General features: G+C 41.9%; 1 protein-coding gene across 2 annotated transcripts in view; it reads left to right on the top strand.

Moving 5' to 3' along the window:
• cacng2a (calcium channel, voltage-dependent, gamma subunit 2a) overlaps nucleotides 1-20,687 on the top strand; it is a 67,656-nt gene that overhangs the window by 43,741 nt on the left and 3,228 nt on the right. For both annotated transcript variants that reach the window (XM_042391906.1, XM_042391907.1), the window contains exons 2-3: nucleotides 203-286; nucleotides 20,034-20,174. In XM_042391906.1, coding sequence (XP_042247840.1) covers nucleotides 203-286; nucleotides 20,034-20,174 — 225 coding nt within the window. The remainder of the gene's footprint in view (nucleotides 1-202; nucleotides 287-20,033; nucleotides 20,175-20,687) is intronic.

Raw genomic sequence — 20,687 nt, 5'->3', positions numbered from 1 at the left:
TGATGGTTTCACGTTCTCAAATGTGAGAATTTTATGCTTTTTTTGGTCTTACGTTGTAGTACATTGAATGTTTTTGGTGTTGGAGCATATTGTGATGGGCAGTTTTCACAGCTTTCTATGATTTATCTGAAGATTAATTGAAAAAAAAGGTTAATGTCTTATATGAACTTTGCTGAAATCCGTTTTCTTTGTTCCCCAACAGGAAACTTCAAAGGGATGTGTAAACAGATAGACCACTTTCCCGAGGAAACAGATTACGAAGCGGACCCATCTGAGTACTTCCTACGTGAGTATATGTCCTCTTGTTTTTCACGGGTGTCCGTGTTGTGTGCACCGTTAGATTGATAGTCTTTTGCTGCTCAAGTGTTCATCTCAGAGTCTGTTTTGAAGAAAAATGACCCTAAAGGAAAAATCAGGCATTCCTCCCCATGTTCTCTTGACACTTAACTCAGAATATTTTTGAAATTTGTCCCACTTTTTTTGCTCTCGTCTCAGACTGGAGCCCGGTGCCAGTAACTGCTCTTGGCCCGTGTGTCACTGCTGTCTCTGCCTGCTTTTAGCAAGAGGCTGGCCAGGCTGAGCCCTGCCAAGCAGCTCGTCTGTTTTTACTGCTTGGCTGTGTGTAACATAACGTGCAGTGTTACAGTCGGCTGTGTACCCTGTAAACACAGCCCATTGATTTCTCTTCTCTTTTCCTTTGTGCAAGCAAGACAGAGATGCTTGTCGAACTCATTTGCCTGCTAATCCTAAAAAAATCACAACAATGACTCGGAGCTCATGATGTACTGTTAGTATCGTTAGCTCAATACTCCGTTCTGATTGGCCAATTAACGTGTTTGGGTTGTTTATTTCTAAGTAGCAGACTCCCTGTTTGACAGTTAATCCCAAAAATGTTGCTGTTGAGATTAGAAACATGAAAGATTTTCAAAATATTTCCTTTAATGTATTCAGAGGTCTGACACTTTTCATTACTGGTTAGATACTGGAAGGCAATCTTGATTTGTTCGTGTTGTTATGGTTACTGGTTATGCTTCAGTGTAGCCTATTGATGACGGAGACAGCCGTTTCTATGGTCACTGTCACAGTGTAGCATCAGATGAAAGCGGGAAATGTTTCTATGGTTACAGCTCTGCTCCGCTGTTGTGTAACTTACAGTAATACAGAAACTACTGGTTTCGAAGGATGGAAAGTAACTAAGAGCATAATAATATTGTCTTGTAATGTACTTTGGTTTTTGAATACACTCTAAATCAATAAACATATTTTTATTTGTTTAGTTTAGTTTTCATTTAATTATGCTGTTGTGGCCCAATCAGGAGGATTTTCCTTTTTGCTTTGGACGTCTATTCAATTCAATTCAGTTCAACTTTATTTATCCCCAGCAGAACAATTTAAAAGTATAAAATTATAATACAATAAATAATTAAAATACTAACAGAGTACATAGTAATAAGTGCTAAAACTAAAGTGCATATTTTTAAAGTGCACATTGTTTATCATTTTTCGTTGTAAGGCAGATATCTGTGAGGACAGCTTTGATAAAGAAACATTTTGTAGAAGCATTAGTTGGCAGATTATATCTTTATTGAAAAGTTTACTTGGACACATGTAACACAGTAATATTACTTCTGCTTCAACTTGGATATGCTGGTCATTTCTCCAAACCTGCTTATAGTCTTTAACAAATTGTACATTTCATTATAATCAGTGTTGGGCATTAACACATACAATTGTGGAAATTCAGTACTTACATCACAGTTACTAATCCCAGTAACGCCCCGTTCCTTAAATAATTTGGGTGCTTTGCTTGTTCAATGTCTTACTGGGAGTTTTGATGGAGGGTTCATATCCATTTGGTTTGCAGCCAAACATGTTAGCTTGGCGTAAGGACCGGACGTAGTCGGCCTTTACCAGAAAAAGAGAAATGACACTACTACTACAGTGCCATATTATTTACATGTTAGCTGGCCTGCTAACATTAGCCGCTGGTAAACCTCATATACATCAAAGGATTCCTGGTTTCATTCAGACTTGGAGGATGTGTGTGAATCTGGGGCTAACATTAAGCTAGCTGTTGTTGGTCAGTAAATCCCTCCAAAACTGAGGCTGGTTGCTCGATAAACTACAGTGTCTTGTTTTCTATTTGTACAGGTGTTAAATACAGAATATGTGACACGTGGGTGTGTTGACTTTGGGCAGCGTAAAAGCCACTGACAACGTAACTACTACTACTACTTTTGCAGTCTAGCACTTAGCAAAGAAATGTGATAATTCAGTTTAATTTATTAGGATCCCCATTAGCCATTACATTAGGCAACAGCTACTCTATCGCGGGTCATGGTCAGTTTAAAATAATAAAGAGAAAACACATGAAACTGAGGTAAATTGGTGAAAACGCAGGTAATGTGATGAAACAATTTGTTTCATTGAGTAATATGTAATAATCAAGTCTGACTATACTAAGTGTTTTCTTTCTTATATTTGATAATATGCCACATTACTCATTAACCTCAGCACTAAAAACCACTGCCAATGTCCCGAGTCCCTGTTGACCCCTGATGTGGTGCATCCCGCCCCCCCTCCTCCCCCTCTCCCCCCCCCCCCCCCCCCCCTCCCCCGCCCCGCTGCAGCCTGCAGTGGTTTGAAACTAGAAGTCAGAAAGTGTCCGTCTCCTCGTCTCCATCAGCGGGGACAGTAATTGAGGCCTCTCAGAGAGCCGAGCAGTGCGTGCCAGTGCTGGAGATTAAGCCCAGCCAATTAGGCTGTGTTTGACTTAGCGCTCTGAGCGCTTGTTCCCGTCCGTATGTGCCAGAGAGAACGGTTATGATAACAGCTCTGGTAATGATTCTAACAATGCCGAAGCCTCGGCGAAGGCAGATCAGTCTTATAACGAGGCGTCTCTCATGCTGGGGATGACAGGGTCGCGGGGCGGAGGCTGCTCGTCGGGCCCTCGGATCACCGACGCTCTTGTGTGCACGCGCGTGTGTGTGTGTGTGTGTGTGTTAACCTCTTCCCAGGCTGTGATTGGAGGAGAAGGCCGCAGTGCTCCCAGTGGCTTGCCAATTAGGACACTCACATCCATAAATATTTCAGCCTCCTTCTTATATAGGTCAGGCCTCTCTCGATCGCTCTCTCTCTCTCTCTCACTCACTCTCTCTCCGCCTGTCTTTACCCTCGCACCCGTAATTTTTCATGTCAGGAGTTGTACAGCACCTATTGTCATTTCCCTGGCAAGTAAGAGAGCCGTGATGATTCAGAGCGTTTAAACCAGTCTGCCTGTTGAAACGTGTGAGCGGCATGTACGGGTGCACGAGGAGGTCATAGGGGACACGGCACCTCGGTGGGTGTCTCCGTGTTAATCCCTGGTGGTGTATTTTTATATCTGCCCATTTCCATTTCGTGGACACACACCTGATATTTCCATAATGAGGAGTTTCACGGTGCCTCTGGGTGGCCAGAGACGGAGAAAAGCTGCCTCTGCTCTCACATGCAGGGGAGGAAAGGGAGGAAGGGGGGGGGGGGGGGGGGGGGGGGGTTTGTAGTTATGCAACACAAATGATGTCACTTCAGGTGAAGGCCCAGCGGAAGTGACATCACCGGGGAGCTTGCCGGTCCAAAATCGAGGGGACACGCGGTGATGTCATCACATAACGTGGAGAGCAGGGAAATATTTGGTGCTGAGCAAAAAACGGAGAAATCTGATTCTGCTAAACATGCACCCCCGCTCCATCACACAAAACACACACCAACACTGATCCGCTGTCCTGACATCCACACACACACACACAAATACATACAAACACCCCACATATCAGCAGCGTGTGTGTGTGTGTCTTTTCTGTGAGTCCTCAGCTCTCCCAATAGCAAAGCAGTTTGCACATCCACACGGGATTATATAAGCCAGCTGAGGCGCACTAAAGCGCCAGTGGGTTTTTAGATCATGCCGTGTCGGAGCTCCCATCATCCACTGCTCTATTGGGCGCTAAGCAGCTGAGAGAAGAAAGAGGGAAAGAAAACGCCCAGTTATGCAAGCTACTAATACAAAAACTGAAAGACATCAATTCAGTGTAACAGAGAGAGGAAGATCATGTGAGGGGAGGAGAGATGAGTGTGTCTGATTCCCCTGGATGCATGCTGGTGTTGGAAATTATCTGTTAGTCAGAGGGGGGGCTTTTTTCTCTCTCTCTCTTGAAATGACTTTTAGAAATGTTTGTCTTCTTTTCGGGTAAAAACTATCAAATAATACCTAATATGCTGTAAAATAAGCTCTGTGTGGAGAAGCTGCAGCAGGTCTTAGAGGACAATGTGGCCATTTTCCATTTTCTATCCCCAACAGGTTCATCTTCCATCTCCTCCATTGCTGATTTATTTTTGCGTGGGTTTTCTCTTATTCCTGACCCCATGGTGCTAACATTTTCTACCGCTTTAGGCGATGTATTTGCTTGTTTTCACATCAAAAACCACTTTGTTTTTCTCACCCAACAGCACAGAATCCCCCAGTCATGCAGTGTGTGGTATACTGAGTATACACTATACTGTTTGACAGTAAATATATAAGAAAGTGACATTGGAATGTCTTTATTAATTCAAAATTAAAAAACAAAAGATTTGTGAGTAATATACTATGTTTTAACATGGATTTATTGGTATATTTTAGATTTCTGAGCATTCACAAGAGCTTTTTCATCATTGTCCACCATATTCTCCGTGTCTTGATTTGCTCCTTCATTTCCATCACACATTATCATGCAGTTAAGATTATGTTATCAGAACTAGTATGTACGACATGTTGTCCAACCACATCAGAAATGACACGCTATATTGTTAAAATGTGGGGACAACGATGGCAATTTTCAAACAGTCTCTCCTCGAAGACATTCACTCAGTTGTTCACGTGAAAAGTGACAGAAATATTCGTGTCCGGAATGAAAAAAGACAAGAGAAGTTCAAACCTTGGCTTTCTCACCTCCGCAAAGCTGGCCGATCATGGTGTGAAGTGGGTGTAAATATCTGACAGACGGTTACAGAAAAATAGCCGGACACAGCTTCCCCCTAAACCAGCATTAGAGAGTGGGCATTAGGAGGTTTCTGTAGCTATTCAACCATCCGACATGTCGTTCTGACAGAGTATACTGGCCCCTTAACACAATATCCATGTTCATTACAAACTCAACAGTTGCTAGCAGCCAGATATCATGGTCTGACCCGGACTAGCAACAAAGTACTTCTTGATATTTGGACAGACAGAACCATCTTCCTGTATTCCAGTTCTTGCTCCCGCCCCAGACACATCTAACCAATGAGAGAAGTGTTCTCACATGGCCTTTGATGATGTACTTTGGTTCGCTTTGTGTGTGAAAAGAACGCAACAAGTTAACCGACTCATCCACTGATTCAGACCAGAGCAAACAAACTACAGGTTTGAAACCACTCTTTAAATTTATCATTTTGTCCTGTATGAATGCACAACATACTGAAACACAGTCAGAATAAGTTTGCAGTATAGGATTAGGGCACAGCGATGGGCTCCCACAGTCAACAAGAAATAATGTGATAAAAGTGAAGTGCAAAAAAAAAAAAAGGAGTATTCCTAATTATTGGCCCATTTTCTCACCTTTTTAAGTTTCTTTATGAACTTTCCTGGGTGTTTTTGCCCCGAGCCAGCGTTAATCCCTGCCTCTGGTGTTTGCATGCGTTCATCTGAGAGTATACACTGACATTGATGACAGAAGGGCACTCCTGTCACAGCCTGTGTCACCCTGGGGCCTCGCAGCAGACTGGACGCTGGCCTGAACAGGCTTTGGCGTCGCCCGATAAAATCAATGGGTCTGGGGCAGGACACGCAGGGGCTTGTAGGGCAGCGGGGGCGGGGAGGCGGGGAGGGTGGGGGGGGGAGCAGAGGGTGGCAGCAACGCCGAACCAGCGCACAGACAGTCTCTCTAGTACCAGTTTGTATACAAGTTTGTGTGTGAGTGGGGGGCAGGAGGCGGGAGAGACTCACCAGAGGGTGATCACATGACCTGACAGAAGCATATATAATGTGTTAATACTCTACTCATAAGTTAACATGTTAAATCCAGCTAGTGCCCCGGTGTTTGCTTTAGCAGGTGTCCCAGTCTGTCACGGTGACATTGAGCGTCCTGCGGTATCCTAGGCAACAAATAAGGAATCCATTGACTGATACATAAAACACACAGCACACAGACATGGGCCAATAAATTAAAAGCCAATCATTTTTGTCCTGGTTGACCGAGTGAGTGCTAGCACTCTAACTTTATATCTTATTAACGGGGAAATATGGAGGCAGCGCAGCTTGTAAAACACAGAGGTGGAAGAGTGTGTCCTCGTATTAAAGCGAGATTAGAATATACGGGACGAGCCGCTGTGTTTGGCTGTCACTGGGGCATCATCAAAAGACGGCTGCGCCCTCTCAGATCAGTTTTACATGCACACATTTAATCATCAGTTGTGAGCTGTTACAGCATGAAAATTCCCACCGTTGTTAGAGAAAAATGGCAAATTACATACTTGTGTCCTTTTTATCTCCAGACATAAAGCAGCAGAGAGTCAGGTTTGACAGTTTGTGGGCTTTTTTTTTTTTTTTTTGTGAAAACCGTATCAAAATGAGTAGTGTTTTTTTTTTAGTGTTGCAATCCAGAAGGAAAGCTGATCCACATGCAATCAAAAGGAAAATGACCTCCAGCTGCTGCGGCGTAAAGAAGAAACAACGGGTGTACACAGTGTACAGCTCGATAGATGAAGTCTCTATGAGATACATCATAGAGTTGTGCTTTGTGTGCATATTTCTAGGTCGCAAAAATATAAGATAATGCCTCACTTGGACATATTTTAGGGGGAAAGTCACAAAAAAGAGAGTTGTTTTTTTAACCCTCTGTGGCTTATAAAGAGCAGTGGATTCAGGCCAGTTGTCTCAGATGTTTTATGGGTGCTGTTATATCAGGATGATACCAGTCCACTTAAAGGCACCGTGTGGAGTTTCTGACCACTAGAGGCACTGTGGAGCAACGGTTTTATGAGTTTAATGGATGAACACGACCTGTGCAATTCACACCCTGCTGTTTATTTCACGCTACTCTGCTGATCGATGGTTGTAACTCGGTAACTCGCTGATAAACGATACAACAGCAACAACAGTGAAGAAGAACACAGCTAGCATGCAAACACTGATGTAAACAACGCAGGATTTATATATATATACATATATATTATTCGCAAATGTTTTATGGAGGAAGGAAATGCAATCAGCACATTTGTTTCTATTTTGATGAGAAACACAGAATGTAAACAGAAACTTTATTTGTTTACAAGAAAACTTCCACATGGTACCTTTAAACTCTGGTCGCTGCCGGTAGGAAATATGACTTATAGCATTTCTGACAGTCACTGTAGTTTATCACGTTGTCAAGAATTAAATTATGAAAAATGTTAAACATGCATTAACTGATTTTCTTGGCAACTTACTGACATGTCATCGCCGTTTAAGTTGAGATGTTGAACTTGTTAGCAATCAGTTGCTAACACGTAGCAACATTATCAGTGTTTCTGTCCATCCTGTCATCTCTCTACTGCCGCCACCGTCCAATGAAGGCATAAAACATCCCCCAAAAATAATAAAAATATACAGTTTTTTTTCAGCCACATCATCCCCAAAACATTATGATTAATACAGGCGACAAAATGAAGACGCAAAAGTCATAAACAGTCATTTAGTCTTTAATATCTGAGACCATTTTTTAAAAAAAATATTATTGCTGTTTTTTTATAAAAACACACTAAAAAATCATTCAATGGGACAAATAACTTTTACTATATCATTTTCTCAAAAACATAACAAATCATGCTCAAGAAATGATCACATACAGCTGTGTTAATTTCGTGCGTAACCTCATTCATATTATTTTTTTATTATTAATGAGTCTAGTTTGATTTATGCTTGTTGACATGTTTGTCCATGTTGGCCTGCGTTAACGGGCTTCTGCCGATATGAATCATCTCTTTCATCATTAGATCATCATACTTCTACCAAGTCGTCATTTTCAGTTGTTTTAAAATAGAAAGATGTATTGTTGACTAGATTTCTAGATTATCGTTTCGTTGGATTAGTCACGTCTGCTTCAAGATAAACACTGATTTCATGTAAATGACAGTAGCTAAAATCAAGCGGCTATAAAATAACACAGCCCTTATGTCATTTATTGATTAATAATGCATATCAGTGTAACTTGAAACCTGTATTGAGGCAGCTCAGTGTTTACTCCCCCCCGCCCCCTTGCTCATGTGTGATGTCGGCCATGCTAAGCTCCGGCAAGGCGGCGTGGAGAGTGGGAGAGAGTCGGGTGCGGCGCTGTCACGCAGACGTTCAGGCGTGATCTGTGGGGACATCAGCAGTGGAGTGGAGGGTAATTACAGTAATTGAAATGTGTTCTGTGGAGGGAACTTAAATTGTCTGAGCGGGCCTGTCATGTGAAGTGATTTCAGTGTGAGGGAGTTCTTGTACAGTGTTCCACTGACCCGTCTGTGTGTGTGATGGTATGTTAATATGACAGAGCAGTATTCAGCGGGACGACTACTTGGCTCTAATGGTAGTGGTGTGTGTGTGTGTGTGTGTGTGTGTGTGTGTGTGTGTGTGTGTGTGTGTGTGTGTGTGTGTGTGTGCAGGCATCATCCGGGTACACCTTTACATTTACAGGCCGGGGATTGTGTGTGTGTGTGTGTGTGTGTGTGTGTAAATGGTGAAGTGTGTTTTGTTCCCACTGAAAAATACAAAGACTGAAACTGAGAGATTGATTTTTGTTTGAGGGCGTCCACAAATATCACAGAAACATGATATTGTTTTTGGCTGTGTACCAAGTATTACTTAAACCAAACCTTCATCATAATAACCCCTGTGTCACTTCTGATCATTACACATTAATCTATTCAGGATAAAGTTTACTTATCAAACCTACACTGTATTTTCTTTGATTTTTAAGGGAAGTTTTTGAGTGAATAGACTCAGAAATACAAGGTTCCTGCAGAGAAACTTCTAAACCAATCTAAAGTCTAAAACCTTTTAAAACAACTATGATTTCAACTTTCTCATAATCAACACTGATGAGATTAACTGTTTAAATCAGTCAGTTCTTGTTTAACCCTTTCCGGGCGGCTGTGACTCAGGAGGTAGAGCAGGTCGTCCACTAATCAGAAGAATCGGCGGTTTGATCCCCGGTTCCTCCAGTCTGCATGTCGAAGTGTCCTTGGGCAAGATACTGAAACCCTAATTGCTCCCAAAGGCTGCGCCATCAGTGTGTGTGTGTGTGTGACATGTAGTGTAAAACGTTTCTAGAACGGCGCTATATAAATGCAGTCCATCTTTACGGTTTACTCTCCACTAGAGAGACCCAGTTTGCGTCAAAACTCTGTTCCCCTTAATCTCAAAATTATGACTCAAAGTCAAACCAGAACGCACAGAAATCATGTACACATGCTGCAAAAATCAGATCAGATGAAACTTTTTTTCTGCAATCTGTTAAGGATGAACAGGAGTAAATCCACTTTGAATCATAGAAAAAAATGTTCTTTATAACATGAGATCTTGGTTCATGATCATCACATTTATTTTCTCCAGTAAAAGTAACCCATGTCTGTGTGTAAACCGGAAGTGTTGAAAAGCAAAACTCTAAACAAACAAAATGATGTCACAATGACGTCACTATGATGTCACAAAATGTGTTCACGCCCGGCGGTCTGATACAGAAGAATTACAATCACCAAAAATAAAATAAATGAAAATAGGGTTTCTATATGTTGTTCGTTTGGCACTATCAATATCAAAATGTCCCATCAACATGGTTCTTATAAAAATAATAATAATAATAATAATAATAATAATAATAAACTTAATTTCTATAGAACAAGTCGTGCATGAAATGCAGTAGAAAGTGCTTAACATAAAAGCAGAGAATCATTTACAATAAAATAATAATAAATAAACTAGGATCAAATTAAATTAAAACAACAGGACAAAAACAACCGTTAGGTAAAAGCACTTCAGGTGAAAGAAACAGTAAAAAGATGTGTCTTAAAGTTTTGTTTGAAAGTGTCGACCCTCAAACCTTCAGACAGACTGTTCCAGAGTTTTGGGGCGTAATTAACGAAGGCTGCGTCTCCGTGCCTTTTAGTTCTGACCTGGTTTGAGTTAGAGGATCTATGGGAGCTGGAAGGCACATATGTCTTAAGATGGGGCCAAGCTATTCAGTCATTTAAAACCAGTAAAAGAAATTTAAAATGGTATCACTGGAACCCAGAAGTTAAAAACTTCTGGACACAAAGAAATTGTAATGTAATTGCATTTACATGTGTTGTTTCATGTGTAGAACTACTCACATGAAACATGACAATGATGATGCCTAACTTGACATATAGTGACTGTGCAATAAGCTTATAAATCAAATATTGAGAACTTAAATTAAAATTAAAAACAAACAAAAAAAAGATTTCAAAGGGCTAAAGGAAGAATCCCGTTATTATCTCTGTAAATAAAAGAGTACGGTTTGTTTCTATGTGAAAAGCGTCATGAGATAACTTTGTGATTCGTCGCTATATAAATAAAATGGACTTGACTAGAATATAAACTGATGGTAATACAAACGAGGAAAAACAAAACACCTTGTTAATGAATCCCCAAAGGTGTCTTTAACGTCAAATCTGAACATCTCAGCTCTTATTCTTGTTCCACTTTATAAATGCCAGTGAGTGAGACCTGCATTTACTTTTGCAATCAATTCAAGTCAAATTGCATTCTGCCTGCAAACGTGAGTTGTCGAGACTCATAAGCTTTTAAATTCAGACTGAAAGCTGCGTAAGTGTTGTTGTGCATTTTGAATTTAGCCACCAAAAGCTAATTTCCATTGTATTTTAACACACTCGGTAGCCGTTCCCACCGTTTCTGAGAGATGTTTTGTGGATGTTTGATGCTGAGGAGGGGGAGGATGGGGTGAGAGTGGGGGGCAACGAGCCTCTTGGTCAGGACGAGGACGGTGCAAGGGCTCAGTATTGAGGAAGAAGAGGAGGAGGTGTGGAGGGGATTAATAAGCGTTTGTAGTATTAAATCAATGTGCCTGGGAGCTGAGGCACCTGATTAGCATGACCCTGTCCTGCACATCAGCACATTCAGGGCTGGGGGAGGCTGATTAAGAGCCCATGCTAATTTCCTCTCAACCCTGTCAATGAAAGAGAGAGAGAAAGAAAGTAAGAAAGTCAGAGAGAAAGAGAAAGAGAGAGGGGAGTAGGAAGGAGGTGGAAGGTGCAAAGAGACGCATTTGTTAAGAGGTCGATGTGCGTGTTTATTCACATGTACAGTTCGTGTGTGTAGTGTCAGTGGGTGTGCTATTCATGCACATGAGTTATGCTTATGTGTTTCATGGGTGTTAGTTGAGTGTTTCAGAGCAAATATCAAATGAAAATGATAAGAACTGTAATTTGGGAGCGTTACTTGTGTAGAAAACTCAAATATTAAGAGGGTCACATGACCTGTAAGCTGTTGTGTTAATTTATTACATGTATAGAATAAATGAAACAATGAACTGATCTACGTACAAGTATTGTGTTTGTATCCAAAGTCTGATATATCTTATTACTCTTAAACCTCTGTTGTCGTCCAAAAACTATTAAAATCGGTGAGCCGCACCGCTGCACTGGATGACATGTTCCTTCACCACATGTTAGTTTGTTTAGAAACGGCTCCAAAGACTAATAACAGCGATCACGTTTTCAGTCTCCGGAGAGTAGTTCTGTGTAAGGCAGACGACACTGCGCATGTTTGCTGAAGTTCTTTGAAAACTTAACAATGTAGTCTAAAGTCAAGAGATATAAGATATATCAGGCTTTTGATACACACACAATACTTGTAAGTAAATCAGGTAATTGTTGGTTTGGCTCTGTGCATGAGATTTGTTGACAATAAGAAAAATATGGAAAATCACCAGCCAAATGCTTTAAATGAATCACAAAATATAATACACAAAATACTTCTTTAATAGAACAAAATCATCAGTGGTGCAGCCAGTTGGTTTTAGAAGTCACATAATTAGTTACATGTGCATTTTTTTTGTAATTTTATCCCCAGAAATGCAGCTGGATTAAGCAGCTTTAGAAGTTTTGGTGAAAAATGATTTAAAATCTATGAAGATTTTCCGCAACTCTGTGTTTAGTAGATTAATTCCCTCGTGTGTTTGTGTGCCAGTCGGTGAGTTTTGGTTTGCGATGTATGAAACCGATCAGCTCAACACAAAGCTGCCTCTAAACATTCTGATTATTTACCAGTTGGACCCACCGTGGCGTTGAGGAGGACTAGCTGCTGTAGAAACCCAGCCACGGGTGATGAGTCTCATTAAGCTGTTTGTCGGTGCCAGCGCTCGGACACCAGCCTGAGCTGCAGTCATGCCAATCAATACAGTACACACAGTATCCGCTCTCACCCTGTGTCTCTGTGAGCAGGTTGGCACGCACGCTGGCAGGGATGGCAGTGCCGGGTGGGGCTAACCAGCCCTCCATCGCTCATTACTACAGCTCCCTGCCGCGGCGCAGCCACCGATTGGCCGGGCAGAGCGAGACGCCGCCTGCGTCTGAACGCTATCAGACCTGGAGAGAAGACAGGCAGCAAGTCTTCCTCAGTGCTTGGAGAGATTAATGTATGACTCATTACTTGTTTCAAGAGTAATCTCATCACTGTCCTGTACTCCTTATTAGCTTACTTTTCCATTCTCCAAAGACTGGGGAACTCAGTCACCCTACCTCATCCCTTAAAAGTGTATATGAAGCATCAGAGAAACCAAATAGTGACAATATTCAGTGATCTTGCTCAATAAAATCAACGTAGATGAGATTTCCTTCCATCTGGAAAGAGAAAACTTGTGTGTGTTAATTCTCATTTCGGCTGCTGACAGAAAAAACAACCAGTGATAGTGGTTTAATAGAAACTAACCAGTATAAATAGAAATCGGTTACAGTTTCAGAAAAGCTGTAATTTTTGCTCTTTTGTCCTTTCAATAATTCTGTTTCATGAATTTAAACCAGTTTGATGCAACTTGCAGCAATTTATACTATAAATTTAGCTCACTGGGATTTTAGACGAGATGAAAATGTAGATAAACTGTATTCTGTAAGTGATTCAGTTCTAATTTTGATGAGAATTATTCATTTTACACAATAGCTATACTTTCCTTAAACATAATAAAACACACTACAATGTGTCAGCAGCCAACCAAAGAGAGGAGAACTGTCGAAGGGGGAAGCAACGAGGAAATGCACGATGGGTGTTGAGCTCCACAAACAGTCCTTAACTGGGTGTCAACTGTGGGTGTCGTTGGGGGGGGAAGAAACAAAAGATGCGCCAATCTCTGTGATTGTGACCATGACCCAAATCAAAACGGCGACCTCAGCGCTAATCACAGGGCTCCCGAGAGCATCCTTTCATGTGGGCCGAGGCGACGGCTTCAGAAACACAAGACGCTGCGGAGGTCGCTGCTGTCATTAGCTATTAGCGCGGAGGTCAAAGCTTTCATTTGGACGGGGTCGTTGTTTTGCAGCAGCCCGGAGATTGACAGCGTTTTACCACGCAGGAAGAGTCGCCACGGCTCCCTCCCAGGACTGTAGCCATCCCAGCAGCCCTCTGTTAGAATAATGTCACCCTGGCTGAGATAATCGCCATCCACCGGTCCTCCTCCGAACGCTGTGAAGTTGTAACAGATGTACAGTTAATGAGTAGCCTATCACAGTTGAGGATGACATGATGACGGTGGTATTTCAGTCATTCTAGTAGATGTATACAAATAATCACACACTTAAACACAAATAGAGTTTTTCTTAAGTAAGCCTTTCATATATAAAACTATAAAATAGGTCCTCCACCATAAATGGGTACACATGACCTCTATGTATTAATTTATCACATTCATAAAACACATTGAATATTATTTTATGTATTTTAAGCATGCACTTCTGCAGCAATGTCACCCTGGCAGAGATAATAGCTGTACACGGGCCCTACTTGAAACGCTGTGAAGTTGTAACAGATGTACAGTTAATCACACATAATCTCACACTACAAGACTAAAGTTGGAAATAAAGTTTCTGAAGGCTTTTAAAAAATATATGTTTATCCCTCAGTTTGGATTAACGTTTCATTTATTTAAGCATTTAAGCCATCATGAGCCACTGAAGCGAGTAAAATGAACACAAAAAATGTCATTTTATTGCAGTTTTTATAGAGTTCTTGTGCAGCTCTGATCGGTTAGAAACCTTTAACATGTCAGAGGTGGTTGACATGATTAGTCGATAGTTAATGTTTAATAGAGGCTCAATCTATCAACAGATCAATAAATTTGTCTTCTCTTGTACAGGACTGTTAAACATTGTGTATCATGGATCTGTCCTTTTTTTTCCTGCACTAACCCATCCACAGCAGAGACTAGTTCCTGTCTATCTGTCAGCCTGTCAGTCTCTGTCTGCCTCCCCCCCCGGGGGTGCTGCTGTGCTTAAATATCCCTCCAGGCAGGATCCAAAACTCTGACAGGGGCTCAGCCGATCCTTAAAAGATGGAAAGTGAAGATGTGAAACCTCCAGAATGTGGCGAGGAAGGATTGATTTGATATAGGTGTCCTCTCAGATAGGAGCTGTAGCAGCCTCACTGCCTTGGGGCATAGTTATTGCCCTGTCGTCCTCCAACAATTCCCATCCTCGGCCCTCACTGCAGGCAACAAGCTGCTCAGAGACACGGCTATCTGAGCTTCGTACGTACGCTATATGAACACTGACACATTCAGTATTATGCAGGAGAACAGAGTGCATCCTGGCATGAAAAATCTGCAGGGACTTCAGCCTTTTCTTCCGAGGTAGAGCATGGTCAGCCAAACCCAGGGGCACGTTGGCGCAGCAAACTGCAGCCCGATCCCAGCGAAGGCAGAGTGCATGCTGGGAGGTCACTGTGAAGGTCACTGCACTTTTCAGTGTGCAGCTAAACATGGATGTTAATACAGAGAATCCATAGGAGTGGAGAAGCACTCTGGGCCAGCCGATCCTCGAAGCCATGCAAATGAGTTGGATCCTCTTGCCCTGGAAAGCTCCAACATCACATCGTTGCTTTCAAGATTTCTCAGAAACTCTCCAAACCTGAGGCATTTGTTCTGTAGAGACCAGCTGAGTTTTTATATCCTTGGATATAATGTGTTTAAAGAAGGGTTTAAATAATATGTGCTTGATGACATTGAAAGTTCCTAAAACAGCATTTTGACACTCAAACTGTCCACTGACATACAAGCTACTGAAAGTTTTTTAGTATTTACTGTTCAGGGCAGGATCATCTAGCACCACTGTTATACACATTATACTTCATTAGTTTAATCTGTGCAAAAACTTTATCTATAAAACATCAATTTGATGTTTTACACTGGGTTATGTGTCTGACTATTTCTTGGCCCTGAGCAGTGAAGAGTAAGGTTATGGTCAAAGTGTCAATTTTAAATTTAGCATTTGTTCAGATTAAAAAAACTAGATATAACATGTTAATTAGTAAGCTTTAGAGATACTGGTTGGCGGACTTTGTTTCCTTTGGACAGAGCTAGGCTAGCTATTTTTTTCCATGTTTCTAGTCTTTGTGCTAAGCTAAGCTAACCAGCTGCTGGCTATAGCGTTACATTTAATGGACAGATATGAGAGTGATATCAAACATTTGGGGAATGTGACAGCAAAGTCTCTTCCATATAAACTAATTTTACATAAATCAGTTTAAATGCTTGTCTCTGGGTCTAACCTAAAGTAAACACAGAAAGTAGCCCCCTGATTAGCTATTTTTGCAAAGCCGGCTAACCTACCTAGCTACCTGTTTGGTTAGCCAGCTAGCAAACTATCAATTCATCTCCTTCTCCTGTAATAACAAATATTTATTGCTCATCGTGCCCACTTAGATATTATGTATATACTGTAGCACAAGTTTATTTTAACACAGAAAGCTTTGATTGCTTTGTTGGGATGGTTATCGCAGTTGCTTAAGCTAGCATATGGAGAGCTAGCTGACCTAGAGAAGTAAACATGAGATTGTGTCAAATTGTAAAGGTTTTGTTCCTAATGATATTTTGGGCTAAATGATGAAAGTGACTTAAATAAAACAGCTGCTTAGTGGGATAAAAAATCGAAATCACCTCAGTGTAATCAGATTATAGTGCTGCAACTAACGATTATTTTCACGATTAATTGTTTGGTCCATAAAGTGTCATAAAACGGTGAAAAATGACTATCACTGTTTTCCGAAGCTCAAGGTGACGTCTTCAAATGTCTTCTTTTGTCCTGATCAACAGTCCACAATCCAAAGATATTCAGTTTACTGTCATAGAGAACTAAAGAAATCAGAAAATATTCACATTTTGGAAGCTGGAATCAGAGAGTTTGTTAGTTTTCTTCTTAAAAATTAACCCCAAACAATTAATCGATTATCCAAATTGCTGGCAAATAATTTAATAGTTGGCAACTCATTGATTAATTGACTGCAGATTTAAAGTCATACAGCTGAGACGACACGTTTCTTTATGATTTAGGTGACTGCACATTTTGAAAAGGTGAACAGTTACCCTTCTCTCTCTCTGTGGGCTACATTTTCCTGCAACCGAGCCTCTCTGAGGTTTCTTCAACTTTCGTGTCACCTTGAGATCCCACACTATTAAAGAGTCCAACTGTCAACAATCAATAAATCCGGCTGGCCCTCTATCCCTCTTTTGTCTCTGCAAATGAAGCAGATGGATGAAAAAGAGCCCCGTTGCCCTCTCTCAGGTAATGTGCTATGAATGGCCGTGTCAATACCTTCAGGGTTAACGGGATAGAGGGATGGAGGCAGAGACAGGGACGGGGACGGGGGGGGGGACTTAGGGAGAGCGATGCGTTCAGAGCAGGACAGAGGAGTAGGGTCAACTCTCAGGACAACTTAATATTTAATCAACCCACCACACCAGTAACCCTAAACCCCACAATCCCCTCTGGTCGAGCAAGGAGACAAGTGGGAGAAGGGGGAGAAACGGAGAAAGACGAGGTGGGGGGAGGGCGAGACGACACTTTATCTTTCAAATTGTCTTGTGCTCTGACTGAGTGCGAATTAAGTGAGAGACAGAAATGGAAAAGAGAGAAAGAAAAGATGAGACAGGGGACGTTTGCTTGGTGACAAAATCGGCAAGAGAGATGACCGTGCGCAATAGACGGAGACAGACAGACGAAAGAAAAATGGCAGACGGCGAATGACAGCGTTTAAGTGTTCTTCATCATACAGATTGAAGCTGAGTTGCCGGGCTGTTTCTGGCAAGGTTAAAGAAAGCGATAAGCACATCATGATGTTGAATGATGACATGATGGATACAGGTGTGACGGCGAGCAGAGACATTACAGTGTCGGGTCAAAAACACGTTCATAAAGGCGCTCACGAGTGATGCGCAACGCTCTTAACAGCTTCAGTCATCCCATTATCATAAAACAGATAGCTCCGGTCCTCTGTTTTGATTGGTTCATTGGATTTATGCACAATAAAGGACAATGTGAGGATATAATAGGTCATAAATATATTAATAATACAATATTTCATAACTACATTCCTTTACTTTACTATTTTTTTAAAATTAAAATAGTGATACTGACCTCACAAGTGGCCCCTACAGTTGTTCATTATACCCCAAAATAAAGAAATGCTGGACAAAATGAACAACATACAGTATGACTTTATAATGAAAAAGAAAGTCTAGGACGGCACTCAGTCTTTCTCTTTCATTATTAACTACTTTAAGGATCCAGCACCCAGTTTTCATGGTATTATCGTGAGTTGAGTATGTTGTATCTTATTTTTTTATATATGACACATTAGGTTTTGGCTTGATGTGGCACAAGTAGAAAGGTCAAGAGGGGTCACCAAAATCATTAATATTCATCCTATGGGGACTGAAAATGACCGTATGAAATTTCATGGCAATATGGGTAGTAGTTGTTAAGATATCTTGTCTGGACAGATTCATATCTCTCACACATGTAATGCTGTTTCATATCCAGTCCAATTTTATAGTTTGTGAATTCAAATGGGTGTGATTTTCACACACATTTCTTTCATATATACAGTTTATGAAATCTCCTGTGCTCTGTTAGTAGGATGAGGATCTCTGCTGCACGTTTTTCTGTTTTTTTATCTCCTGCTGCCTCCGTGTTTTTACTGTCTGAAAGAGCATTCAGATGATGATCGTGGGACACTTAAAATCTCACAGATTTTACGTCAGAATCATTTTAGATTTACTGCATTTCAAATTGTATGTGTATCCATCCGTGATTTCGGAGGAGGATGATACCGACTGGCCAATATCTGACTTTTCCTCGAAGGCAAATATTGACAAACAAAAGTCTGAGCTTCCAAAATCACTACAAGTCTTCATTTCATTTTCATATTCCATATTACAACATGGCTGCAGTGAGCTGTATTTACAGAGGGGACGTTGTAGAAATAGTATTTTTGTATCAGGTATTCAAGTTCTTGGGTGAAAACATGAAGCTGGTGCTCCTTGCTGCTTCACCAAGATAGATTGATTGTTCAACTACTCGTAAAAACTTGAATTGCGCCATTTTGAACTGTCACATTGTGTGACGTCATAACTGGAAAAATTAATATTCAGTATGTAACTTTTTTAAATGTGCACTCTGAATCAGTTTTGAACGGATCTGAATGGATCCGTGTAGCACAACAGCACACAAAGCCTCATCGGCCACTGCTCCTGCTGTAGTTACTGGTAAAAACCCAGCGGAGGGTGAACGATAAGCGCCCAGCCGACCGTGGCCACCGCTTGGCGCTCTCCGCCACTGCAGCTGTTAACTGCTGCCTATCAGCCCGCCTGTGGGCTCAGGGTGGCTTTCCCAATGAGCCGGCCCAGCATCATGAAGCCTTAGGGATCTGGGAGGGGGTGGGGGGATTAGTGATTGAGAGAAGGGTGTGTGGGGGGGGTGGGGGAGAGGGGGGGGCAGGATAGCGATGAATGGCAGCAGGTAGGCAGGCAGATGGGCCGCCAGGAGCCCCGTCGGGTCCCTGTGGAGGAGCAGGCAGCCGAGTTCAGCACAGAGCTCACCCTGCCCGGCGTCAGCACTTTGGGGAGAAGCTGGGGAAAGTGCTGAGGTGGCAGCCACGTGTGGAGATGAGGTGAAGTGGTGAAAATTTAACCAGCCTGATGAAAGTTTGCGTGTGCATGTTAAACAGGAGAGAGAGTGGGGACAGATGCTGAGAGGTGAAGTGTGAGAGGGCAGGAGGTGAGTGGAGAAAAAAAATGGACAGGTTCGGAAGACTTCCTCTGTCTGCTTCTCCGATATGACACTAATTTTACCTGACACCTCAGGGCGTAGCGCAGCTCTTTTTTATGACCCTGACTCGACCTCAAAACTAACATCATATCCCTCTTCCAGTTTTGCTTCTTGATAATTAGCTGCAAGGACGCCGTTTGTTTCAAGGACGCGGGCTACATCCCTCTGCACTGCGGTCTCGCTCATATACATGCCAGAGCCCCGTAGCACTTTTGTTGACTGCCATTCACATGATGCTACATAAAGCAGCCAGTTAGCTTCTGTGGTCTGCGGAGAAGTGAGTGCTGAGTGAGGGAGAGGGAAGCGGTGTGATTACATAAGGTTGGGTAACAGGCTCACTGTGGGGATACACACTCACTAGACAGTGTTGATGGAGTCTTTCACAGGCCTGATGGGGTGTTGATTAGGATGTGCTCACACACAAGGAGCAGATGCTGAAATGGATTCTAATGTGCTTTTTCTCTCTTTGTTTCACGCTCCCTCTGCTTTATATTCATCACTTCTTTCATCCCCCCTGCGCTCGCTCGCTGCCATTTCCCCTCTTTCTTTGTTGCCCCTTTGGCTGTTCTCCTCTCCTGTCTGTGTGCGAAACCAAAATCACATCCCATTCTCCCTTCGCCTCCTTTTTTTTTTTTAATTCGCCGCTGTCCTCCGCTGATTTCCAGGTGCCGTGCGAGCCTCCAGCATCTTCCCCATCCTCAGTGTCATCCTGCTCTTCATGGGAGGCCTGTGTATAGCTGCCAGTGAGTTCTACAAGTCACGCCACAACATCATCCTCAGCGCAGGGATCTTCTTTGTGTCTGCAGGTGAGTTAGACACCCACAAAATAAGACAGGAGGGCAGGGATTGTCGGGTAGAGCATCAGTTAAACATGTGTGTGTCCAGTTTTTATTGATGTTTTGTATCTATTGACCTCCATGATGACCTCTTGCAGCTGTTTCGCAATAAAAGACTTTCACTGGTTCATGACAGCATACAAAATCACCACCAAAATATATTATTTAGCAGTGTTTTTCTAGATTAAATAAAAGTTGTCTCCATGTCAGCTTAATTTAACTCCATTCACTGAAGAAGACTGTGTGATACGGTTAAAAATGCTAGTAAGTGGACCTTGAGTTAAGATTTTTTGGTTTTTCTTGTTTCTCTTCTGTAGCTGGGCTGTAATACTTGTACATCATGTTATATTGTCCATATTTGACCAGTTATAAGTGGGAATAATTAGATATTATTTATGCATGCAGACTGAAGGGATGCTGAATAGTGAAATTAGCTTATAAGCAAATTGAGCATTCACACAAGTTCATACACAATCTTGACAA

This window comes from Thunnus maccoyii, chromosome 18 (assembly GCF_910596095.1).
Source record: "Thunnus maccoyii chromosome 18, fThuMac1.1, whole genome shotgun sequence".
NCBI lineage: Eukaryota > Metazoa > Chordata > Actinopteri > Scombriformes > Scombridae > Thunnus > Thunnus maccoyii.
Note: the sequence above shows the minus strand (reverse complement) of the source record. Positions and strands in the feature narration are given on the sequence as shown.